We start from the raw sequence: 24,941 nt of genomic DNA, 5'->3' as shown, positions 1-24,941 counted from the left end.
ATCGATAATTTTAGTTTTGCAAAACACTGCTAATGGAAACTTAACAGAACTAGTTCTGACATAAACAAACCATTTTCCACGTATTAGAATTGTTTTCCCATTTGTTTTTCTGTTTATACAATGTCGTCATGGATAACAGGATTGGCAGATAAGGCAGAGAATATATTGAATAAAATCGATCAAAATGCTGCTACCGCTTTGCACACTGATGCTGCGCCCAATTTGGATGCAATGAAGAAAAGTTTAACCAGCAGCACACAATCCTTGAAAACAGCAATATCTCCCGCTAAGCGTCCTAGCAGCAGCCACAGCAGCACTCCCATGACCTTGTCCATGGTGGGCAACAGTGGATCTAGTGCCAAGAGCGAGGGTGCTCATGTAGTGACCACAGAGCTGCGGCAAAAATTACCTACTTCAGCAAGTTTTTCTATTGGCAGCGACGTTGGAAGCAACATGGATACAAACGAGTTGGCGGCATTTAAAATTGCACTCAGTGAAATCACAGGAGAGCGTGATGAGTTGCGCCTGCGTCTGGAGGAGCTCAATCGCGACAGCGAGAACTTGGGTTTAAAGCAACGCGCACAGGAACTGGAGCACCTGACACAAACGTTGTCAGAAGAGCGCGATAAAGCTGTGCATGACTTGAACGAGGCGCAATCAGCACACATGGCTTATGTGCACTCCATCTCGGAATTGGAATCCAATCTGGCCAAGCTTCAGCAGGAGTACGTGAGCACAGCGCAGAAGCTACAAATGCAGATCAAGGAAACGGATCAACAGCGCACCGAGTTGCAAGAGTATCGCACCAAAGCACAGCGAGCACTGCAGGCCAAGGATGCGCTAATCGCCGAGCTGAAGGCAAATCCCACAAAAGAGTGCGATGGCACCGAGTTGACCAATAAGGACAGCGAATCGCGCTTTCTGCAAATCGAATATGACGCCCTAAAACAGGAGTTGCAGCATGCCAACGAAGAGCAGCAGACACTGCGTCTTCAGCTCGATGGCTACATCGCCCAAGAGCGGCAACATGAGGTGGACATTGGTGTCGCCCGTCAACGTGAACAAACTCTAGCCAAAGAGTTGCGCACAGCCCGGGAGCACAACGTTGCCATCGAGTCTGAGCAACGAATGCTCACCCAGGAGTTATCGTCGCTGCGCCAACAGATGAGCAATCAAATGGCTTCGGCAGCCACGCGATTGCAGGAGAAGGAGCAGCAATTGCAACAGCAGCGCCAGCAACTCAGCGAGTCCGATGTTTCCAATGCTAAAACTGACTACGAAAATCGTCTTAAGGCACTCACACAATCGCTGGTCGAGCGTCAAGGGTTGCTGGAGCGCGTCACATCTGAACGCAATGCACTGCGTCTGCAGCACGAGAATATGCAGCAACAGATTCAGCAGAACATGCATGCCATTGAGATGGGGCATCAACGGAGCAGCGGCAGTTCACGCAGCACGCTGCTCTCGAACAGCACAGATGATGGTAGACATTGAGAGATTTGAGATCATTCAAATGTAATTCTATTAACGTTCTTTCTCCATAGTCAAGGCACAGTTTCCCCTGCTCATGCATCCAAGTCCCTTCGACAATCGTGTCGCCCGTCGTTTTAAGCGTGCTCTGCGTCATGCCGACTCTGTGGGCATAAGGGTGGGTGCGTTTCTACGTCGTTATCCCATGATGCGTATTGGCATGATTCTCTATGTGGCATTGCTGCATCTGTGGGTCATGTTTGTGCTGCTCTCAACGACGCCCAACTAAAAATCGAATTCCAATTGAGCAATTGTACATATATTTTCAACATGTGTTAAGTATGTATGTATTATGTATTATATTTTACATAAGTTATTTGTGGCAAAATTGTAATGTGTTATTAGCTCATTGACAGGGGGTAACAATTATTATTTATTTGTAATCTGAAGGGAGGAAATAGTAAATTCAATAAACACTTCAACTATGTACAAATCGCAAATCGTAGCTAAAATCTAAATATTAAGCAAACAAATAACAAGACCTAAAAATTCACGCTACATTTTGTTGGAGAACGTCACAGTTCGAATATTGCATATCGATTTCAACTATAAGTCACTACAGTTGTAAGTACAAGTTACTGCCCCTATTTCAGTTGTTGTTTTCGTTACTGTGCCTTTTGTTTAAGTACAACATAACAAGTAGTTTTTTTAAGTTTAGGTTGTGCCTAGCACATTTGTCATTAAAGGTCATCATGTTGATAGAGGGGGGGAGAGAGCGAACAAGTAAGAGAGGAAGTTGATTTCAGTAGTAGAGACTTTTAGGGCGATTGGCGTAAAATAAGCGCTATATACCCCACAGACGTGTATATCAGTCATCGGCATAATAGCTCACATAAACCGCATCGCCACCGATGCTAATCAGACACTGACCCTGCAAAGAGAGTAAAAAAAGTTGAAGATGACCCTTCAAATATTTAAATTTCAATACATTACTTGATTTTTATGCTGATTATCGAACAATATCAGTTCGGTTATGTAGAAAGAGACCATGGCATTACCACCCAGCGAAGCAATGTGGGCACGCACCACAGCCAACAGCTCAGTGATGAAGCCATGCACAAATCCACTAATGCCACCATTCTCGCGTATGGAAGTGCTCTCTCTGATGAAGAAAAAGTTTAGATTTCCCAAATATTTTTCGATGCGACCGCCGGGTATAAAGCTAAGTGGCGTTAGGTCGACACCATAACGATCTCGCAGCGGAAACTGGTGGAAGTAAAAACAAATTAGCGAATTGCAATCACAATTCCATTCTCAATTTACTTACATAGCGAGTGCGCGTCACTGGCGCTATGTTGAGCGACTTGGCGGATGGCAAAGCTGTCGTCAGATTTCCCAGACGAGATGGCGATGTCTTACGTTGCTTAAATGAGCTCATGCCAAAGGGCGGTATTGCTGTACTTGTGGGCGTTGGAGTATCTACAACTTGATCCTCGTCCAGCGGGAATATGTAGTCCTCCTCCTGGAGCATTCGTTTGCCATTCAACTCGGGCTGCGACTGTGCTGCGTGTACAGCGGATGCAGGTTGTGCTTGCGCCTGCATTGCTGCATCGTTGAAGCCATTTGGCTGCACAGCGGGCGCTCCACGACGGCGGTATTTCACTTTATTGGCATCACTCAATCCCATCGCCATGCCAGTGACCAGCAATTGGATTTGGTCCTGCAAAAGCATTAAGGTATCTAAAGGTTTTTAATTCACTTGAATTACTTACGGATTCGGGCAAATCCAGTCGGAAGCGCAGATCGCAAATGGCACAAGGTATCATGGTGCGCAGCTTGAAATAAATAGTTTGCAGCAGCCTTTCGGGAGAAGAGGAAATATGTTACTTCAATTATTAAAATCTTTATAAATTTCTTTTAACTTACCGCTGAAAGTGCTTGGGAAAACCATTTACATTTTGTCCAACTTCAAGCCGTGCACGCCAGACTTGCGTGAACATCTGTAGATTCTTCACCGCATCCAAGTCGAGCATGCCCGGCACTTGTTGTGTGTTGACCACATGGAAGCCCTCAGGCGGATATGGCTCCATCAGCAGCGATATAATCTCCAAATCCTCAATATCATCCACCTCTAGCACACACAACTCTTTATTGCCGCAATTCAAATCAATTTCATTCATTTCTTCATCATCTGAGTCATCCGTATCTGATTGCTTATCGCCCGCAGCACCACTCGAGCTGGCCAAATCGGGATCCATGCTCTTCAACTGATATATTTCCTGATTGCGCTCGAATGTCTCCTGCAGTTTCTTCTGCAGCTCATTGAGTTTTTGCTTGTCTGTCCACGAATTGCCGGCCACAATTTTGGGCACCTGTGGCACAGGCAATGCACTTAAAAACAGCGCTGTGCCTGTGGCTATTAATGCTATCATGCGTTCACCAATTGCCACCTGGGTGCGCAATCCAAATATGGCATTCATGCCCTTTGCCTTCAGCTTATTTATGAGCACACGATGCAGCTCGTACTCCAAGAACGGAAGCCCATCGGATATTTCTTTGGCATTGAGTTCGGCACGCAAATCCCTTTTAGCACGCACCACCTGTGCTTGCATAAAACAACCGCGTCCGCTGACTTGCACATATTCCGGCACTTCCAGTGTGGCCAAGAGCACGTCAGGCACTCGACCCTTTCGGCAGATAGCACACTTCTTCATCTTCACATTGAATGGCACCGAATTTAGATTATAGGGCACATGACACACGGCACAAGTATTGCGTGGCGCATTCGGAGGCGGCAAGCCGTAGCGTTTGCCAGCCGAACCATTCGATGTGCCCAGGGAGCCGTTGTCTTTGCCAGAGGTGGCCGCATCACCTATGCTGCCGTTTGGTTCACGTTCCTCCAGCGAATTTGACATGGCAGCCACAGTATTGCTTTGTTTCGATATGGCAAAGATGTCAGTTTGCGACACTGAACGATTAAAGACCATGTTGATAACAGCTGCGGTGCCCGTAGCAGACAAGACGCAAACATCATCACTACAAAAGAGAATAGCAAACGCTTAGAAATGGTTTACACTTGGCATATAAAGAAGCTGTAATGACTATTTTGTTCTAAATAAAATAATAATGGCAATGATTTTTAGTTTTTTTTTTTTTATCAACAAAAATTTTAAATTTCAAGTAACATTTAGTAAATTTTATATAAAAAAGTAAAAAAATCTATAGATTGACAAATAACAATAATTATGAATGAAAAAAATAAAAATCATTACTTTTGAGTATATGTTTTTTATCCAAAATGTATCCAAAATGATTATTATCGTAACAACAATATTAATAGATCGTCAAATAAGAAATAGTTTGATGTAATTAATTTTATTAGTCTGTTCTTATAACCACACGAAACTAAATATACATCTATGAAATACAATACTTACGATATGGTTGTGGACTCGGCGTACCCCAGCACCACATTACAGCCCAATGATCTTGCATGCGAACGAATTTCCATACGCAGTTCGGTCCACCAGCTATCGCGCACCTCGGGCTCATCGGGATTTGGCACTCGCTCCAGAAGTTTGACTGAACGGGCAGCCACAGTAGCACCCAGATGCAGTATAAACCCAGTTGGATATTTGGTCATGGTTAAGAATGGATATTCCAGCATGTCCAGACTATCGGTTGCCTTATTGCCCACAGTGGGTGTCGTTAGGCGCATCATTGCCGTGGCTGCCGCCAAACGTTCGCTGGCCACACAAATCGAGTTGCCTATGAATGGAAAAATCAGCTAGATGATTTATTTGTAGGTCAATATTGAGATCTACCAAGATGGATTGACAGATATACAACGTCAAAGTCTTAGGCTTATGTAGGCGGATACACCGATAGGATAGAGATGTGTTTGTAAACGACATTATACTGTAGTTCCCATAAAACTGTATACGATTAGGAGGCGTGTTTCCATTCGTAAAAATTTAATTTATTATCGAAATTCATTAATTTATTATTAAACTATTAATATACGTTTAAAACTTCAATATCCACGATGAACAATTTTGAAATGGAAACAGGCCATTGAATATTTGAAAATAACAATTTTAAGCAAATTATAGAAATCAGATTAGTTCCTGAAAGTTTTCAAGATTAATTATTCAGTTAATCTTTGGATGGCGATAGAGTATTGTGTTCTTCAGTCAAATCCTTACAGTAGATATGATATTATGATAAGCACAGAATGATCTTAAAAGGCTGCAAACATAGCTGTTCTTTCAAATTTAACTACTTAGATATGCGCATTGAAGATGAGCTGATATGATATAATTCAAATTTCAAGTGTTTTTTGTCGTAATGATCTAATATATAGTATAGCAATAGACATCGCGACAAGCATGAATATATAAATAAATATTTATTTTTAGAACTTACAAGCTAATCGGGTAAATAGACATATAGAGCGTTATGTCGATGTTTTTGTTTATATTGGAATGGAGATCAGGTTAGGCTAAAGAGAAACAGGAGAGATAGAGAGAGCAAGAGAGTGTAAGGCATTTCACAACACTTAAACGAGGCGGCAATCACCCAAACCACCCACCCTCATCACCCCCTATAAACACACACATTCTCACACAGAGAGAGGGAGAGTCTGATACACAAATACATCGAGAGATTGAGATTGAGAGAGAGACAGCTACTACTTACGCTTACGATGTAGTAATGTTTGGGCTATGCCTGATGGCGATTGGTTGAGCAGCAGGCGCAAAGAGAGAACGTTAACGGGATGAGACTTTATTGTGAGTAGTAACACACACACACATACGCTCAAACAACGAGAAGCCGCGGAAAATAATGATCATAGTAGTAGTAATAGCTTAGGCTTAGCTTACTTAGACTACGCTTAGTATAAATGACTAGACACAGTGAAAAGTGGGGGCAACTAGCATACATACCTTTTGGCGTCACACTCAAATCCGAGTCGGAGGAGCGACGACAGATCTCGCCCAGCTCCTTGGCCGGCACCATTGTGGTGGCCGTCGATGTAGTCGATGTGGATGCACTGTCCGCATTGGCGCCACCCGATATTCCGCTTTTCGATGGACTCGGCGTGAGCTTCAACCGATTGCTGCCCACTGGCGATGCAAATTTTTTAACATTCGCATTATTCTCAAGGGTGGCAATCGTTGTGGGTATGAGGACGCCACCTTGGGCCTGGGCAGCTGGCGACTGTTGTTGCTGCTGCTGCATTTGCTGTTGCTGCAGATCATTGCTGGACCTAGTTGAGCATTTGGTTGGTTGTTGTTGTTGTCGTTGAAGTGGTCGTTGTCGTGGTGGATTTTGAATGGCAGATGGCGAAACAGAATAGCATGGAGCAAGCAATGATGATTTATTATTGTTATTACTATGGTTAGTACTATTAGAGATATTTACAACATGGTCTAGCTTGAAAACGGGAGGATCATAAAAATCAAAGGCACGCTGTGTCTGGGAGCTGATATCGGATTCTGTTGGCGTTGGGGTTGAGGGACAAATGCACAAGACGGGTGCATTTTTGTTTTGGATTTGTTCAGTTTCTAATTCGAGTTCGATTTCAATTTCTTCAATGTCTTGTTCTTGTTCTAGTTCTGAATTTGGTTCTGGTAATTGTGGTGGTTGTTTTTGAGGCGGTGCTGGTGCTGATGCTATGGACGCTATGGGTGCTGCATCATCTAGACAACTAACGCTGGCGAAACGACTTAACGATGCACTGCGTTGTAAACGCAAACTGGACTCATAGCTGGGCAAGTGATTCAGCTGCAGCATGGAAGCGGACGCATTCAAATTAATATTGCCACCCGGCCAACAAGCATCATCGGCACTAATTGTGGGCAACTCTGGCTGTGAGCAATAATACGATTTGCGCTCCATGGTCGGCTGAAGTGCAGCTGCGGCAAACAACAGCGAACGCTTGGCCAGCGTCTGACTGGGTTGATGGGCAGCTGGTGACAAATGCATCAACTTCTGCACACGGCGTGAGAATCCCTTTAGATCCTCGAGCAGTGTATGCCGTTTGGGTGTCAAGTCCAATTGACTATTCTCACAGCTGCGTGTCTCGCCCGGCTTAATCCAATTGTCCTGCAACTTGTCATCATCATCATCATCATCATGCTCATCGCTGTCACTTGATGTGGTTGTTGTGTCGGCTGCTGTCGCTACACGATCAAGGTCTGTGGCAAGCGTTTCAATTATTGAGAGCGACTCGCTGGAGTCGGTTGAATAATTGGACTTACGTTGAAAGACATCAACGTCCAAATCCGGTGCAGAACGTGTGTTCTCCTGATACTGGGGCACCGCCAGCTGACACATGTTGGGTCCAGCCCCAGTGGCATCACTTATGGAACGCACAATGGCTGGCGAAGCACGTTTACTCAACGAGTAGCGGGAGCGACGTCGTCGCTTGCTACTCGATGCGCTGCCACCGAAAATATTGCTCAACGATTGCGTGGCATTTTCTGGGATTTTGGGTTCAATGCGACGCAAAAGTGTTGCATATTTCTCGCTGAAAACATTCCTCGAGGAGGAAGTTAAGCGACGCATACGATGGCGCAGTTTCTTCTCTCGTGTTCTCTCGCCACGCTCATCCTCCTGTCGCAAGAGATTCTGCATGACATCTGCATCCTCTGTGTCACTGCTGCCGCTTTCCAAATAGAACATTGTTGCCGCCGCCGCTGCTGCTGCTGCCGCTGAGCTGGGACTAACACTCGCCGTTGGCTGTTTATAGATATTGAGACGATACTGGGGTGAGCGACCAGACAACGGTAAACTGACACTACTGTCCCCGGTGCAATTGAGAAAGTCTAAATACTTCTGCACTCTAATATTGGAGGTGTTGTGTGAGTTGAGTTTAATTTTGGATCATCATATGTATTACAAATAGTACGACACAAAACAACAACAGATATTTGATTTTTTTTTTGAGGCGTGCAATACAATAACGAAAGTACGACAAGGAGGAGCATATATGTATATATATATATGGTAGTTTGTCAATTTTTGTTTGGTTTTTGTACAGAGATGAGAGAGTTAAACGATCGTTGCGTTTTGAATGCGTGAATACGCGTTTAACGATTTGAAGGAGAACATTCAAGAGAAAAGAATAGAACGCTTTAGAACATGTTGGCAAAGTGTCAAGAACTTCAAGAATCTATTCCTACAAATAATAAATCTTAAACTCCCTTAGTTTTATGTCCTCATCATGGATATGTATGATTCACTATTTTAATTAAGAAAGGTGGCATGTTACACAATTACTTTTAGGCTTTAGCATTTTTTTGAAAGTATCTTGCACCTAAATAAACTATATACCTATTAATATATATTATAATTAATTAATACAACCTAACATTGATTGAGATTTGCCCTTTGTCCATTTAAATATTTCAGAAAAACTACAAGCTGTGATGGCACATGTGAAACATATCTTGAAAATTTCTTAAAGCTGTTTTTCGAAAGTAAAACAAATATGGTCCTTACTGTTCTTACTGTAATAAACCCTTTACATTTTATTCGGCCAAGAATTAAAATATTTACAGCTCAATTCCTTTCTGATCAATAAATTTCAATATTTTCTTGTTCCTTTAAATAATGTATAATGCAGATTGTTTGTCCACTAATCTCGAACATCTTATTTACATACTTTTATCGTGTATTGAATTTCTAATATTATTTAATTTATCTTGAAAATAAAATAAATTTGCACAAGCTCCGATTTAAGCTTGCGAACTATATATCTACAGAAATATTATCAATTTAATTGTTGAGAGCTACGAAAATATTTCTTTAACTTTCTAAACTCATTAGTTTCTTTTATAAACTGTATTTTTTAAAATAACATCCTCAATCTATTGACTAAACGTCTTGAACTATAAAAGATAACTTCCTAATTGTCCTAACCATTCAAGATATCCATGACGAGATCCATATTGTGTTTTTACAATACTCACTCTTCGATTAGTGCAACATCTGCGCTGTTTGGCTGACTGCTGGTCGTGTCCTTTATTAGTGTAACCGCTGTGCCGACGCCTCTGGCCACAACACCAACATCGCCTTCCAGATCAAAACACTGTGTGTAACCGATGACTGCATTGGCGCCCATATTGATGGCCTTAAGACCCATTTTGCGCTGCACTTGACCAGAAAGCTTGAGGAAGACAACCTGACGAGCCTCATTGGAGGCGCGTGGTGTGCGTATTTTGTCAATCCACTGGTACTCGGGATCATCGTTGACCACCAACTCCTCGACAAATCCATGGATGACTTGTGCTCGATAACCAAATGGCACACATTGAGCTAAACGCAGAATATATAATAAGGTGCTGAACAGCTAGCAAACTGCATAAAAGTACGTACAGTGAAAGAATGGTATGCCACACGAGCTCTGTCGGAATTTGTTGACATCGGAGAAGAGATCCACCTTGACAATGACATTGATTTCACCGCGTATACCGTGCATGGTATCGAATACTGGAATCCAACCGGAGAGCACGGTGCCCTTACCGTGGGCCGCCTGACTAGAGCTCTCCAGGCACAGAGGATTCAAGCTGATGTTGACCTTGCCTATGGCATCATTGGCCGAGTATGTATCATAGTCCATCAGACGTATTTGCAACGGCTCATCCTGTAATTCAGCGTCATCGACCTCAAAGCGAAACCTGATAACAAAGTTATGTATACAAATTGTATATGATCAAATCTTTTGTATGCATGTGTATAAATACCAATCAGTGTTCCACGTTGGATTGAGACTTTTCTTGAATACCTCCGTTTTGTGCTCTTTGTTGGCCAACTTGATCTCCACAAATGCGTCGGTTGTCTCACTGCTTTTGTCCATCACTGGCAGATTGCGCGCAGCCTTTATTTTGACGCCCACCTTGCCTGGCATTTTGTCGCTTACTTTAACAACGCACACACCAACAAACCACCTCCGCGGAACCTACACCCCAACCGTGTTAACACCTTGTCTTCCAATTAGCTGCCAAGTTTGCCTGCTCCACGTTATTTTGCAATTTTTTAAGTAATGTTTTTCATTTTTCTTAGAGAGCGCTACAACGTGACCGCAGATTGATTTCCAAAATATTCTATTTCACGTGGAAAAATATACCAAAATATATCTTGTACACATTTGGTGGCTTGGTTACACAGATTAGAATTCAGTAATCGTTTGCAATTGGCGCAATTTTTGAAAAGTTTTGTCATGACAAGAATTGATGAAAAAATAGACAGTAACAAAATAATTTAATTGATATTTGAAACTATTATTAAAACTCTCTTCTAATGACTAGAATTTAAAACAATTTTTAGCTGATATAGAATTAATTTCTTAATGTCGATAACAATAATAATCACCTTCAATCAAACCTTTTAATTATCGAAATTTGAAATTCGTTGGTTGCACTGCACTTGCTAATGAAAATAATTAGATGTGTTCTAATAATGAAACTAAACTAAAAAGAGCAGAGCTTAAAATCGTGCTCCATGTTTATTCAGCAGTCTATATGTTCAATATAATATTGCAAAAATGTACACTTAGAAACTAGAATACATATCATTTGCCAATACAAAAATCTTTGAACACTACGTCGAGTATATCTTCGCAACTGACATGTCCAGTGATGCGTTCAATACAGCGAATCGATTTACGCAGCTGCTGCGCGGCTATGGCCATGTCAGGGTAGACATCGGGTTTGTAATCTCTTAGAAATATCTCAATGTGCTCAATGCAACGTTCCAATTGTTGTCTGTAACGCATGTGCGTGATGCGTGGATGTTCTGCTTGTGGTGTGCCACACAGCTGCTGCAGCAACTGCTCCAACGAGCCCAGGAACTGTGGCAAATTATCCTGTTTGTGACACGAAAGTGTTAGTACATTCTCCAATTTACTGAGACTCTGACATTCCTCCTCTGTCAGCGTATCTGTTTTATTGGCCACCAATTGCAGTCGCTTGCCGTCGCACAGTTCCTGGGGTATGTCCAGTTCCTGCAAATAGCTCTCGATGTGCGTGGGCAAGGCTTCGTTACTGTTCACCTCACGCAAGCGTCGAGCATCGGTAAGCAAGAGTATCAGATCGGACTGCGCTAAGCACTGCTTAGCTCTTGCCATGCCCTCCACTTCGATGGCGTCTGTAGTTTGCTTGCGCAGTCCTGCCGTGTCCGCAAAAACCACAGGATAGCCTCCAAAGTTGTGCGTAGTCTCGATGATGTCACGTGTTGTCCCCGCTTGTGCGGTGACAATGGACACTGAACGTTGGCAGAGCAGATTTAGAAGACTGCTTTTGCCTACATTCGGCGCACCTATGATAACAGTGCGTACGCCGTCTCGCAACAATTCTCCCTGTCGCTGATCGTTGAGATGCAAGCGTATATCACGCATAATGGCATTCAGTTCTTTAGTTAGCTGCAAGATGACGCCTCCTTCGATCTGCTCTTCCTCGGCAAAGTCAATATAGGCCTCGAGATGGGCGCAACAGCGTATGAGACGCTTGCGCCAGTTGTCGTAGAGTCGAGCCAAGGCACCAGTACTTTGTAAAAGAGCCTGCAGGAGTTGTCATGGTAGAGACGCATTTAAAAATGATAATAATTCAATCTCACTTGCTTGCGTTGTGCTTCTGTTTCAGCATGTATTAAATCAGCTAATCCTTCGACTTCTGTAAGATCAAGTTTCCCACCAAAGAAGGCACGTTTTGTGAACTCTCCAGGCTGCGCTGGCCTCAGTCCTGGAACTTGACCAAGTGCATCCAACATGGCAGCAATAACAGCCAACGAGCCGTGCACTTGAAACTCACAAGCATCCTCTCCCGTGAATGACGCCGGACCCGGAAACCAAAGCAAGAGTCCTTTGTCTATAACATCTTTGGTGGCTGGATGAAAAAAGGATTTAAGATATGCTTGACGCTGCTTTGGTTCATATTCAGTGTTGTTCACAATCGCACGCAGCGCTTGTTTTGTTTGTGGCCCTGACACACGAATCACGGATACGCCGCACTTAACATGGCCAGAACTGAGACTGTAGATGGTACAACCACTGGAGGTCGCAAAGCGTCGAAATATGCTACCATAGCTAAATGATGCTTTTCTCAACAACGCCATCACAAAGTGGCGAATTGAACGCGCGCACGCACAAAGAAAAACAAAATCCAGATGATTTTCGCAAACGATACTCTTCTGCACCAATCGGTGCATAAGTACTCGAGTAAAAATACGCGCAACATCTGCTTGTCGCAGTGTTGATTCCTATAATATCGATAGTTTTACTTTGCACTGAGATAAAGGCGCCAATTCAAACAAATTTCTAAAATCCATGTATATGCCGCAATATTTGGTAAATTCTTTATTTTAACAATATTTTTTGTTTTAGTTTAACATTTTTTTGGGTTCTTGTCTTCTTCTTGATCTTTAATAGGGGGTTCCTCACACTTCTTTTTCGCTTTCCGTGGCCGACGTTTTCTCAATTCGTTTGTTCGGTATGTATTTTCCTTGAGATGCTCTTTTTTCCCGAGTCCTTTGCGTTTCAAACGTTTCCAGTAATCAAAATCCCTTGGACCCTTAATTGGCAAGTGAGGCACTTTACGAAATGGACCATGCTTGCGGGAGGCCAAAGTTCGTACACAATTAAAAATCATGCATTTCGGAAGGTTGAACATTGTCATGCATTTCGGGATGTTGAACATTATGCCGACATAGATTTGACAATGCCAAAAGGGAAAGCAGTTAATTTTGAAATAAAAAACTCATTGTGATTTAGCAACGATTTCCGTGAAATCCCATTTTGGCAATTAAAGCAAAGCTGTAGTTACTAATTCAAAAATTTTTTATTTCAAATTTGTTATATAATATAAATACACAATGAATTTATTTCTTTTAACTTGGGTTAATAAATTTCACTTCATATATTTAGTTCAATAATTTTATTTAATATAATTCAAATGGCAACCAAACCTGCAATAACAAAGATCCTTAGATTAAATTTACGCTTGCTATTCGTTGTTTTCGATTTGCGTTGACCTTTTCCGAGAGCACAAAATTATATAATTATATGTTATTATTATAATTATAATTATATTATTATATTATTATAATTATTATAATTATCATTTTATTTATTTATTTATTTAAAATTAAAAAATTAAATGAGTTCTTTTTATACCTATATCATTTCATCTTATACTACAAAAATACCTTCAAAATCAAAAACGTACATTAAAAAATAGAAACTTTATTGTATTTTCAAAACAATATATATCAATTTCGTTGCATTTTAATCTTATTTTGACCCGAATGTTTTTATCATATATCTAATCCTTGAGGCGGACTTGATCTGATTTTTCACTTAATCCATATACGTATGTAGTCAAATTTAAGTACAATTTTTTGGGACACTAGTTTCAATAATTAGTCAATAATGCAATTGTTTTCGGCCGATTTTGACCTCAGAGAAGTGTTTTTCTATAGCCGAGGGATTGGAATTCACAGATTTGGAATATCTGTTTCGGTTAATCTCTACGTTTTCGCCGTCCCATTGCTTTAAAAAGTCTGAAGATTCAGCATCCCAAGGCTTCGCTGTTTCTGGCCGGAATCCACTCTTCCGACGATTGTAAGGAATGTGCTCCTCTACAATAAGAACAGGTTGAGGTTTGGATGGTTCTCTTGGAGGGAAATCGACCCAAGTGCAATCATAACTGCGATCTTTAACTTCGCAGTGTTTGTAGTGTGATTGATCGAGACGAACTGCATCCCGAGTCTCATTAGTTTCAGCCTTGTTCTGTTCCCACATGGAGAGTCGTTTACTTATATCATATTTCTCACACTTCTGGCGCTCACGTCTCATCACATTGTGATCCAAGTTGCAAGGATTTAGACGTGCAATAGGCATCCGCTTGGCAATATGTCGAGTTTGGGCGTGAGCAATCTTCGCATTCAGCAATTCAATGGCGCGATTAACCATCATTTTGGTTCCGTTGTTAACTTTAACCATTTTTTTGTTGATCTGTTTCTCCTTGTTGATCTGTTTCTCTATCACATCGAAAAAAAGCCACCTCTAAATGAAATTTCTAAATTGTATTTTATAACTTTGCCGACGATTCCGAAAAGTGTGTCTGTCTTGAAAAAATTATTAAAAGTAAATTCTGTCGCCACAATAATTTGTTATGTTCAGATGTCAAATAAATTACGGCATACTTGATTTCATATTTTTTGGAACCTTAATATATACAAATATAGTGTTGGGTGTTGCGAATACAGCTTGAAATACTCTAATGAGTCATCGACTGGCAGTTAATATCTTATATTATAAATATTCAAAATATTCCAATCAAATTTACTTTATATTATATTTTTTTTTTTTCTTATTTCAGGCAAAAGATAAAAATAAAAATTTAAAATAAGCTGTAAGGTCTTAATTGCTTTGGTAGGCAGTCAGAAATATTTTGTATTATATTGTATAATTTACATGTATTTTTAGTATGTTAATTTTGTATATATATTTAGATCGGTGAAGCTCTCAAACTTTCTTTAAGTCTTATCGACTGTCTTTAGATTTATACGTTTAATTTGTTTTCGAAAAACTAAAAAAAAATTAAAAATGAAATGCAGATTTTATAGTGAAATACAAATATTTTATTAGTTATTTTCCATTAATATATATTCTTTATGCATTAATTTCTTTGCACTTTAACATATTCAATTATGATCTAAATTCAAAATACGAATAAAATTTAAAAGAACATTCGCAGAAATGCAAAATCTGGTAAATTCTGGTGAACAGAAGAATATCCAATTTTGTCCAATGCAATGCAATGTAAAGTTTACTTAAAAACTACTATAAATTTTAGGCATCAGTTATAGAAACGCGATTGTCTTGGGCTGAGTCTCTTTTCGCAGAAGTTCTTTTGTATAGCTTTCGGATTGGAATTTAAGCAATCGGGATGTGGGTTACGATTCTTCTGAGTGCCGGAACTGTACATTTGCTTCAGGAAGTCAGAAGCCTCAGCGTCGCATGGTTTTGCAGTTTCCGGACGGTTTTCACAATTCCTACGTCTGACGGGAATGTGTTCATCGAGAATAAAAATCGGCTGAGGCTTGGTTGGCTGTCTTACTGGAAAATCAACCCATGTGCAATCGTAGTTGCGCTTTTTAAGTCCACTGTTTTTGTAATGTGACTGATCGAGTCGAGCTCCGACCTGCAGCTCATTTTCTTGATCTTTCTTCTGTTCCCACATAGAGAGTCGTTTACTGGCGTCATATGCTTGGCACTTCTGGCGTTCACGCTGCATTGCGTTGATATCCATGTAGGGAGTATTCAGACTTGCCACAGGCATCCGCTTGGCAACGTGTCTAGTCTGGGCACGTGCGATCTTGGCATTTAGCAGCTCCATTACGCGATTAACCATCATTTTGGTTCCATTGTTACCCTTAACCATATTTACACTTATCTATCTATTTTCAGTTTAACGCTGCCAAATTGAGCTACTTATATGATACAATTTCTTTCAGTGCCAAAACGTGTGTCTGTCTCGAAAGAATTAACAAAACTGCTTGTAAATGAGTTAAAGTCAGATACTTGTATCGTTCAGATGTCAAACGGCTTACTTGATTTTGTATTCGATAACTGACTACGATTTTGTGCGTACATCCAGATGTTGTAATGTTGTTGGAGTCTGTATCGGTCACCAGGTTGGCCAATTAGCGCATCCATGACAGTCGATACTAATTTCTTTAGAAGCACCGCAAGACCTTCAGTTTGGATTTGTCCGTTGAGTACGTCAGTATGGGGATTAAGATAATAGTATTGCCTCTATTGGCTCTAATGTTTGTGGATCTTTCCTTATCCAATCAAATAGAGAGTTATAAGGATAGTTTATTATCGCGTCGCGTTCGTGCTTTAATATTCCCGAACAAAGCATCAGTTTTACTAACAGCCGCACTAACAAAAAATTGTTGTGGGTGGTCGGCCAAGCGGACTGCAATACAGTCTCGAGTTTGATATGTATGTTCCTTTGCCCGATACGATTGAAGGTTGGCGTCCTAACATTCTAATAGGTTCTACAACTAAAAAACCAGCAGCAATGAAACCAAATCGACGTTGGGAAGGCCAATGGCATCGCTATGGCGATAATAATATTTATCCGTTTAGCAGGCAAAGTATTCACTATGAAGGCCCCTACCGGGCCGGAAACTACGTCAGATATGTTAAGCCCAGTGTGCATAAGGATTTATTTTATAAGAGCCCTTGGAAATTGACGGAGGAGCCTTGGCAGCGACATCGTTCATCTAATGTTCAAAATGAGGTATATGATTCTTGGTCTGATGTGCCCAGCTGGAAGCTTAATCGTGGCTACAGGGAAAGACGTGAAATCTTTGACCAACTGGAAGCAATGGGAAATTTGTAAGCCGGAATACATTCATATCTATTGATGTAATTGATAATTAATAAGCTAATGTCTTTCAGCTTTCAACTGGACTTTAGATCCTGCATAAAGCGGGCCATGTGCGAGCTTCAAGCCAGGTTTAATATGCAACACAAAACTAGTTTCCTTATGGATGATCTATTACGCATTGTGCTAACGTAAGACAAAGAAAGATAATCTGTCTATAGGACTTAAAATAAATTTGATGTTTACAGTGTTCCCGATGATGTAGCCGATGACAAGTATCAACATCGCATGAATGGCAGGGATTGTGTTCGTTCCTATGCAGTTAGCTGTCCATATTCGGTGCTTGACTTTCTCACACGAACATCTAAAACGAAGTAAACATTTAATTTCAATTCAAAGCCAACGTCTTAACTAATCTGTAAGATGTTTCGTCAGTTGGGAACTTAATGATTTAGAAGAGGTTCAACTTTTCGGAATAAAAAATTTACTCTCAAAATTCGTTGTTTATAAATTTCGGGTTTTCTCTTCTTTTTGGTTTTTATTTAAATTTTTATAAATCATAAAAAATGCTTGGATTAAGCTCGGTCTTAAGACGTTTTGCGATATTGGGTCAAGTGAATAAGCTTCAGCTCGCGACTACACTACGTTTCAAGTCAAAGAAATGTAAGAAAGGCAATGTTGAGAAAGAAAAGTGCAAGCAGGGTAAATTCTCTGAATTCCCATGTGGACGACCAGAAAATTTGCTAGTACGCCAGCCCAAGGTGAACGAGGCTAAGATGACAAAGCCGCCATCGATCTGGCTTAATCCATTCTGCGATGAGGATGCACCCTACTGTCCATTTAATCCGCGCTTCGACGACATCTACTATGTGGAATCGGACAAGGCCAAGCGAAAGTATTGGCAGACCTGGGTCGCCTGTCCGCCCATGCAGATCAAGAAAAAGAAGATTTGTTGTTTTGAGAATATCAAGGCTGCTCCTTTGAGACGTCGCACACGTAACAAGCCAAAAACTGCCTGCCCACAGCCAGTTGACTGCACGGTTAAGGAGAAGTTGGATTGTCCACGTTTCAAAAGACGCTGCCACAGAGCTGGGCGCAATCCGCCAGACTGTGTGAAGACAAAGAGACCACTGATCTGCAGCAAGCCGTTGACACCTTATCCCGCCTTCTCTGAATGTGTTCGCATGAAGCCAAATGCTTTGCCATTGAGCGAATGCATTTGCTGGAAGAAACCGATGGTTTGTGAGGCCTGGGCAGAGTGGCGACGTCGCTCCATGAGGAAGATGAGGAAGGTTTAGACCATCGTGGATGCATTGTTGATGCCCAACAATGGTATTGCTGACACAGCCAAGCCCAGGAAGGGATCGCGCTATATTGTGCATCATTAAGTTAAAATGCTTCCGCCTGTGTCGGAGGTTTCCTAATTTTGCTTGGCAATGACACACCCTCTTAAAAAACAAACATGACCCCATTTCTTTTAAAGTTGTTACATAATATATTTTCTTTAATTTTTGGATTGTCAGATAGATATTTTCGTTACGTGCGTTAAAAAGTCCCAAACCCTTGGGCTGCATTCGTTGTAAGTTTTGATGCAGTCGGCACCAGCGCGACCAGCGTCTCTAGCATTTATGTATTTTTCGGCCACATTATCCATCGTTGGTCTGTTGTACTTGGATTTTAATTTCTATATTTATTGAAAGTGCACAATTTGTACTTACATCAGCACTGCATTGAGAATCTCGCTAAAGATATTGACATCATCGAAGGGCAGTTGGGATATTTCGCATATACTGCGCAGCAGGCAAGTTGTTCCACTTTCACTGCCCTGCAAACTACGGAAGATTCATTATGTAATTTTGATGAGAACAATTATAGAATTATATTTGACTTACTGTTCCATTCCCGTTTCGATGGCATCGTACAGCCAAGTTCGTGTAGAATCGTGATGTATTGTAGACTGCAAACCTTTGCGCAACTCACGGGCTGTGCTCACAAAGGCGGTTGTATTCCAAAAACTCCACCAATATAGGGGAATTGTTGTGGGTATCCATTGATTTTGAACATTGTAGAAGAACCAAAATGATTGATCTTTGTCTGCCTGCTTGACGGGATGCGCTACGCCACTGACAAACTAGATGAAAAATCGATAAACACTTTAAATTATTATTTCGATATGTAATTTAATAACTTACCTTGACAACGCCTTGACCATTGTAAATAGCTACACGCTTGGCACGATTTAGCTTTGGCAGGATCGGTACGTGGCTTACATTGTCGGATCTGCCAGTCGATAAAGTATTGGGTACGAAGCTGTTAGTATTGGCTTCTATCAGGGTGATGCCAAAGACAACTGCCAGCAGTAGCACGACTTGATTTTTCTCGTTCATCTTGTCATTGGTGCTCTTGGTAAACTAATGTGTAGCTGACAATCGTGAAGCTCTGAATAGAATGGTAAAAGGCCACGCAACAGTTATTTGTTGAAGAAATTGACAGTTGAGCTACACAGCAAATGACCGGGTTGTGCAATTCCTAAGAGAACTGGGAGTTAAGTTAAAAGTTAAGTTAAGTTGTTGCTGATGTATAAATAAATAAAAATATGAATATATTGGATCTTCATTCCTATTAATTATAATTATATATCACACTTTAATTTATAAGAACCTTATTTTAATTTTAAGATAAGACACACCGACAAATATGTTCGTTCATGACCACATATTTATGAATTGAATTATTGATGTTTAATATCAAGGAATTGAAAGGATACAGTGCCATATTTTTATATATTTTATCTCTTTTATACTATTTACTATACTACATTTCTGTTTAATTTATTGTACGTAATGAATGACTTAAAACTTTTCTATTCAATATCCGCAAACATTAAGTATACGCACTGTGGAAACCTTTGTAATTGGAAATATTTCTATTTTCATAATTTTATATTTTATATTTTTGTAATATATATTTATATCTGCGATCATTAAATGAAGAGAGTGCATAGCGTCATATATGCTTATTAGAAAAAATGTGTTTAATCTATATTAATAAGTAATTATTGTTATTAATTAAATTCTTGTGGTGTAGGGTATAACTACTTTCGCGTGGACGTCATTATATTAGAGCACTCCAACTTTCTATTGTTTTTTGTTTAGAATTGTTTCCCAAGCTGTACGTATATAGAATGTTTGCCCTAGTTCTGCAGTTTTCGTTGTTCTAATTGCTGCTCACGCATGGCAAATGCTTCACTCATTAACAGTTCTGCTTAATTAAAGACCCAAATAAACAAATCAACAGTATGGAAACCCGGAACATTAATGCGTTTAAACATGTGCTACAGACCGTAATTCTTAGATGCTTCACATCGAAATGCGACGGCCACAGCAGCACAACAGCAACTCTATCAACGGGATATTCACTGTGATCATCGTGGTTATAGTGATCCTGACGACGGGCACAACAGGATTTCTTCTGTATCCAGCATCAACGATATTGCAGCTTACATCTTCGATGTCAGTGCCGATCGATATTCCTGATGCTCGAAAGGTCTTCATGGATTTGGGGTTTCAGATGAACTATAACATGCCATATGACGTCGCCTCATTCTATAATCCCACCATTTGGTCCAATGCTTTAGAGCGTCGCAGGCGGCACACAGATGGCTTCACTGGCACAGTCAAGGAGCTGATGGAGGCAGAAAATGGCATACATCCTAATGATTTTACTGCTGGTGAGTTGTACACGGGTTTGGAGCGCAGATTAGAGGAGAGTGGCTTTCATAAATCCTGCCTATTACGCAGTGTATGCGAAATAGCTCTGCATCCTTTAGCTGACGATCACAGCTACAGCTTCACCTTGATCGTAAAAAATCATCACCTTTTTGCTAACGTAAGTAGATTTTTATTGAATTAATGAAAATATATAGTACATAATGATTGTTGTATTGCTTTTATAGACCCTCGCAGCACGAAGGCTTTGGGCCGAACGAAAAGTTGTATCAACATCGTTATGAACGCGCTGAGAAAATAGGTTTTATGGGCGGTGATTGTCAAAAAGCCTATCCTAAGTGTGAACTGGATGTGTTAACTATATTCAGTAAAATAGTGAGATGAAATAAATGTGTCGTACCTAGATATTATAATTCTTTTATTTATTTGTTTTTATGGCATTGAGAAGCAGCAGCATCCATCAAGTAATGTTGTTTTAATAAAAAACGTCAACTAAAAGTAAACAATAAATTTATTGAAATATGTAACTCAGGCAAAAAACAAACATTTTTTAATATATAAAATTTGTTTATTTGTTTCTTCTTTAGTTTCAAATGCTAAATAGAATATTAATAATGAAATTTTCTTTATCTATCTCGAACATACACTCAGTTGAATCTTAAGATTATAATATAATCCATTGGTCAGATATTTGTAAATAAACTTTGGAAACAGTAAATGGCTTTCTAGGAAGCAATGCTAGTCTCTGTCTTAGCTTGAAATCCCACCATGTTAATCTGTTAAGTGGTTTGCCATGAAGTAATAAAATTCTTCCATTAATTACTTGTTACAATACTTTGAGTGCTTTATGAACAATGTGCATGTCATGAAGTGAAATCCAATAGAATATTCATGCAAATTTTTTGCTGGCCATTAAGCTAAAATCACATACATTAGTTGGCACCAAGTTATTTACTGTATTGTCTTCAATGACCAGAAGCTAAGCTCATTAGGCGTCAAGGACTTAAGCATTGATTGGTGGCCCATGCGCCACAGTTAATATAATTGCAAATTGGAAAGTCTTTAAGCACTTTATTTTAGCTGATTAGTTTGCTGATGCCGCCCAGAATGTCCACTGGACACTCTCTATACAGTTTTGCGCAATTTGCGCCCAGAAATCCCTGTTGCTCTGCCTCCTCATAGATTTCACGATACACAGTCTCACTGGGTGCAAAGGCCTCATGCAGAGATGGCCTGAAAATGTACAAGAACGATGAGTATTTGTGCGAGTCATTCAGAAGCAATAAACGAATACTACGCCACTTACGTTAACGTAAAGGTCAACAATGCTGTTAGCATGTTTTGGTGTCCATCATCGAAGGGATGTCGGGCCAATTCGCACACACTTTGCAACAGACAGGACTCATCGATGCCATACCGCGTCAGCATATTTTCAATGCTCTCATAGAGCTCCCCCGCCGTAAGGTCATTGGGATGCATATTCGTTAGTCCGTTAGTAGGCATATACTTCTGTGTTTCGTTCCTCAATTGACGTTTGTGGCGACGCTCGAACTCATCTGGCCAAATGGATGCCGCATAAAAGCTAGATGGCTGCGCGGGCAAATTGTAGTTCATCTGCAGTCCCCAATCCCAGAATAGTTTCCGTTGGGGTATTACCACTGGCACCGACAACGACGAGGTTACTTGCAGCACTGATGATGCTGGAAAGAACAGTGGAATTTCCCCATGACACCCAACTATAAGCAGCAATACCTGCAGAGCCCCGATGTACTGCACACGTTTAAGATACATTTTGTTGTGAGAGCAACTAGAACGTCAGACAACTCGAAGCGATGACAACGAAGTGCGTTAATTAAAATCACAATATCAGTTGCTAATGAAACACATGAATGTTACAGTTTACATCACGGGGTCTCTTCTATTCATCTCATACCTGATGCTTACTCATTCGTTTAGACTTTTCAAGAACAACTCAGAAATCAGCAATCAGCATTATAAGGCTAGGCGCGATTTATTTTTGGGGAAATTGAAAAACGAGAGTCTTATAAATTGCATTTTATGAATTGGGTAATATAACATTTGTGATAAGTCGCAAGACATCATGTTTACAATGAGAATAGAGCTGCGCACAATTTTTGCCCAGAAATCCATCAAGTTCAGCTTGCTCATAGGCTTGCTTATAGACATGCTCACTCTCCAGAAATCCTTCATGCTGTGATGGACTGCCGAATAGAATCCTTTTAACAACATGCATTTGATTATTAGTATTTGAGACCTACCTCAAAAGAAAGTTCATTATATCACTCAACATATGCTGATTATGTTCGTCGAATGGATGCTTTGACAGTTCACAGACACTGCGTAAAAGGCAAGTGTCATGGAATCCATAGGAAGTCAGTGAATCTTCGATTGCAGCGTAAAGTTGACCAGCAGAGAAATCTTTGGGATGTGCTGCTGCGAGTGTATTGTAACCATACTTGGTATAGAAACTGACATCTGTTTCGTCAGTTTGAAAAACATCACGTTTAGTTTTATAATTGGCGAATCCCGGCCAAATAGGTATACTATAGAACGAGGTTAGATTGTAGGGCAAAGAGTAGCTGACTGCAAAACACCAATCGATTAGTATTCGACGTTCCGGATAATACTCGGCAACGGGTACCGAAACCGAGTAGGTCAACTAAATAGTCAAATCGATGTTAATAATTATTTAGTTTAATTAATTTAACAAAATCAATTTCAGCTTACGCCCAAATCAGAAGATGCCGGATATAGTAAGGAGCTGGATGAACTGCAGCTTATAAGCACAACAAGCACTTGGTAAGTTAATTTTTTGGGGTCCATTTTATAAGCCTGATCTACACGGCTTGAATATAATATTTCAACTGATCGGTCTGTTAACACAAATGCCCAACAATAACTTCAGAAATTGGGTATATAGGCTAATGGACCTTCATGAGTACAGTCAATAAATCAAGACATCAATCAACTCGAAAAGCACAGAGTAAATATTGAATTATTCTGTTCACATAAAGTACTTCTACTTATCCCAAATGCATGTGAGGCTTTCGCATCATTTCGTGATAAGCATTGACATGCTCCGTGCTCGGATTTATGTACTTTTACTGTTGCTCAGCTTAAGTCAAGGGGAATTTCAACAATATCCAAAGACTCAACTGACTCAGCCTGCCTATGAGAGAGTCTTCAGTAGAAAGAAACGTGCAATCATTTTTCCACCAGGTTCATTTCTAAAATTTACCTGCAACTTTAGCAAAGGATTAATTTCAACATATCCGCGTGGTGTCAACTTCGTTCTGGAAGAAGCAGTCTACTTTCCCATTCCCGGTAGCAGAGATGATCTATATCCTAAGCGTTTCTTGCCAAGCACAACTCCAAAACCAAAACCATCAGAAACGTTTGTGTATATACCTGGTACAGATTGGCGTTTCAAGGCGGTGTCATTGCCCAAAAAGGAAATAGAAGTTCAGTCACTGAAGACACATCGGATTGATGTGGACGGCTCTAACAATCCATATAAATGGCAGAAATGGGCAAAATATGGTGAAAAATGGGCAACAACTGCCAATATGAAGTGGGCTAATAAAAACAAGTGGTCGAAATGGACAACACCTGCTCCAAGATGGACAGCAGACTGGTCGAATCAATGGAAAAGAAAACCAAGCAGACCTCAAAGACCTTCTCCATCTGATTCTATATATTATCATGGACACCGTGATCGCAGACAGTTGTTCGATCACTTCAGTGGATTGAGTTCTCTGTAGGTATATCAAGATTTCGATTAGATATTAAATATATGTATGACAGAGTAATTTTATTTTGCAGTTTTGGTATTGATGTTAAGTCGTGTATATTGCGTACTATATGTGACTCCAAGCGCCTGCTATTGCCTCCTGGCTATTCCATGCTCCATGATATGCTGCGCTTAGTTTTTACGTGAGTTTATCAAATGAGAATGTAATAAAAATTTACAAACCGTTATATTTTTTAAATAGCATGCCCAGATTAGATGGTCTGGACGATGATTATACTCGTATCATGAGCAGGGATGCCGATCAATGTGCCCAAGAACTGAAAACTAAATGTAATATGAACCTATTGATCTGGTTATTAAATGGCAGATTGAAATAAATAAATAATATAAAAATAATAGTCGTGGTTTTACTATATACTCTTCACGTAATTTTTGTTTTTATAGAAAACGTGTTCAGTTAAGAATGAAATGATTTAATCTTCGATTGACCTTTATGATCTTAGACATAAAAAGTCAGAGTCTAATGGTGAAAGCTAGTTAATAAATCTCTTTATTGGAGTTAACGGTGCA

At 40.2% G+C, this 24,941-nt stretch overlaps 11 protein-coding genes across 12 annotated transcripts; 5 read left to right on the top strand and 6 right to left on the bottom strand.

Moving 5' to 3' along the window:
• The first annotated feature begins 21 nt into the window (after positions 1 to 21).
• On the top strand, positions 22 to 2,293 carry LOC133839261 (golgin-84). Its single transcript, XM_062270669.1, has 2 exons — positions 22 to 1,483; positions 1,545 to 2,293. The coding sequence occupies exons 1-2, from the start codon at positions 121 to 123 to the stop codon at positions 1,757 to 1,759; spliced, it is 1,578 nt and encodes a 525-aa protein (XP_062126653.1). The 5' UTR covers positions 22 to 120; the 3' UTR covers positions 1,760 to 2,293.
• Positions 1,768 to 10,579, bottom strand: LOC133839260 (C2 domain-containing protein 5). 2 transcript variants are annotated; one of them, XM_062270667.1, is made up of 11 exons: positions 10,221 to 10,579; positions 9,853 to 10,154; positions 9,447 to 9,792; positions 7,197 to 8,317; positions 6,417 to 7,070; positions 4,908 to 5,238; positions 3,397 to 4,506; positions 3,243 to 3,330; positions 2,798 to 3,190; positions 2,464 to 2,736; positions 1,768 to 2,401 (listed from the first exon to the last, which is right to left on the bottom strand). In XM_062270667.1, the coding sequence occupies exons 1-11, from the start codon at positions 10,382 to 10,384 to the stop codon at positions 2,339 to 2,341; spliced, it is 4,845 nt and encodes a 1,614-aa protein (XP_062126651.1). In that variant the 5' UTR covers positions 10,385 to 10,579; the 3' UTR covers positions 1,768 to 2,338. The 2 variants fall into 2 exon arrangements, with proteins under 2 accessions (XP_062126651.1, XP_062126650.1); XM_062270666.1 differs by lacking the exon at positions 7,197 to 8,317 and having other exon boundaries at positions 6,417 to 6,739; positions 10,221 to 10,573.
• A 348-nt stretch (positions 10,580 to 10,927) lies between these two features.
• Positions 10,928 to 12,681, bottom strand: LOC133837403 (tRNA modification GTPase GTPBP3, mitochondrial). Its single transcript, XM_062268150.1, has 2 exons — positions 12,091 to 12,681; positions 10,928 to 12,034 (listed from the first exon to the last, which is right to left on the bottom strand). Exons 1-2 carry the CDS (start codon positions 12,679 to 12,681, stop codon positions 11,048 to 11,050), a joined length of 1,578 nt encoding a protein of 525 aa, XP_062124134.1. The 3' UTR covers positions 10,928 to 11,047.
• A 2,431-nt stretch (positions 12,682 to 15,112) lies between these two features.
• LOC133836938 (uncharacterized) lies at positions 15,113 to 16,031 on the bottom strand. Its single transcript, XM_062267554.1, has one exon. The coding sequence runs from the start codon at positions 15,915 to 15,917 to the stop codon at positions 15,333 to 15,335; it is 585 nt and encodes a 194-aa protein (XP_062123538.1). The 5' UTR covers positions 15,918 to 16,031; the 3' UTR covers positions 15,113 to 15,332.
• Positions 16,032 to 16,212: 181 nt separating this feature from the next.
• On the top strand, positions 16,213 to 17,276 carry LOC133836935 (uncharacterized). The gene is given in 4 exon segments (XM_062267550.1): positions 16,213 to 16,426; positions 16,428 to 16,882; positions 16,946 to 17,062; positions 17,120 to 17,276. Coding segments are annotated over 4 exon segments (864 nt in total). The 5' UTR covers positions 16,213 to 16,264; the 3' UTR covers positions 17,250 to 17,276.
• A 28-nt stretch (positions 17,277 to 17,304) lies between these two features.
• On the top strand, positions 17,305 to 18,393 carry LOC133836936 (uncharacterized). The gene has a single exon (XM_062267551.1). It carries the CDS (start codon positions 17,438 to 17,440, stop codon positions 18,167 to 18,169), a length of 732 nt encoding a protein of 243 aa, XP_062123535.1. The 5' UTR covers positions 17,305 to 17,437; the 3' UTR covers positions 18,170 to 18,393.
• LOC133836937 (uncharacterized) lies at positions 17,481 to 19,423 on the bottom strand. The gene is made up of 4 exons (XM_062267553.1): positions 19,064 to 19,423; positions 18,764 to 19,002; positions 18,590 to 18,703; positions 17,481 to 18,532 (listed from the first exon to the last, which is right to left on the bottom strand). The coding sequence occupies exons 1-4, from the start codon at positions 19,256 to 19,258 to the stop codon at positions 18,391 to 18,393; spliced, it is 690 nt and encodes a 229-aa protein (XP_062123537.1). The 5' UTR covers positions 19,259 to 19,423; the 3' UTR covers positions 17,481 to 18,390.
• A 596-nt stretch (positions 19,424 to 20,019) lies between these two features.
• LOC133838666 (uncharacterized) lies at positions 20,020 to 20,997 on the top strand. The gene is given in 3 exon segments (XM_062269834.1): positions 20,020 to 20,735; positions 20,737 to 20,759; positions 20,827 to 20,997. Coding segments are annotated over 3 exon segments (690 nt in total). The 5' UTR covers positions 20,020 to 20,225; the 3' UTR covers positions 20,984 to 20,997.
• Positions 20,998 to 21,327: 330 nt separating this feature from the next.
• Positions 21,328 to 22,503, bottom strand: LOC133837902 (uncharacterized). The gene is made up of 2 exons (XM_062268815.1): positions 21,906 to 22,503; positions 21,328 to 21,832 (listed from the first exon to the last, which is right to left on the bottom strand). The coding sequence occupies exons 1-2, from the start codon at positions 22,388 to 22,390 to the stop codon at positions 21,676 to 21,678; spliced, it is 642 nt and encodes a 213-aa protein (XP_062124799.1). The 5' UTR covers positions 22,391 to 22,503; the 3' UTR covers positions 21,328 to 21,675.
• A 64-nt stretch (positions 22,504 to 22,567) lies between these two features.
• LOC133837900 (uncharacterized) lies at positions 22,568 to 23,478 on the bottom strand. Its single transcript, XM_062268814.1, has 3 exons — positions 23,348 to 23,478; positions 22,879 to 23,279; positions 22,568 to 22,821 (listed from the first exon to the last, which is right to left on the bottom strand). Exons 1-3 carry the CDS (start codon positions 23,441 to 23,443, stop codon positions 22,656 to 22,658), a joined length of 663 nt encoding a protein of 220 aa, XP_062124798.1. The 5' UTR covers positions 23,444 to 23,478; the 3' UTR covers positions 22,568 to 22,655.
• Positions 23,479 to 23,652: 174 nt separating this feature from the next.
• On the top strand, positions 23,653 to 24,753 carry LOC133837899 (uncharacterized). The gene is made up of 3 exons (XM_062268813.1): positions 23,653 to 24,377; positions 24,443 to 24,553; positions 24,613 to 24,753. Exons 1-3 carry the CDS (start codon positions 23,653 to 23,655, stop codon positions 24,746 to 24,748), a joined length of 972 nt encoding a protein of 323 aa, XP_062124797.1. The 3' UTR covers positions 24,749 to 24,753.
• The last annotated feature ends 188 nt before the right edge of the window (positions 24,754 to 24,941 follow it).

Source organism: Drosophila sulfurigaster, chromosome 2R (genome assembly GCF_023558435.1).
Source record: "Drosophila sulfurigaster albostrigata strain 15112-1811.04 chromosome 2R, ASM2355843v2, whole genome shotgun sequence".
Taxonomy (NCBI): Eukaryota; Metazoa; Arthropoda; class Insecta; order Diptera; family Drosophilidae; genus Drosophila; species Drosophila sulfurigaster.
The sequence above is the reverse complement of the archived record's forward strand: the minus strand, read 5'-3'. Positions and strand labels throughout refer to the sequence as shown.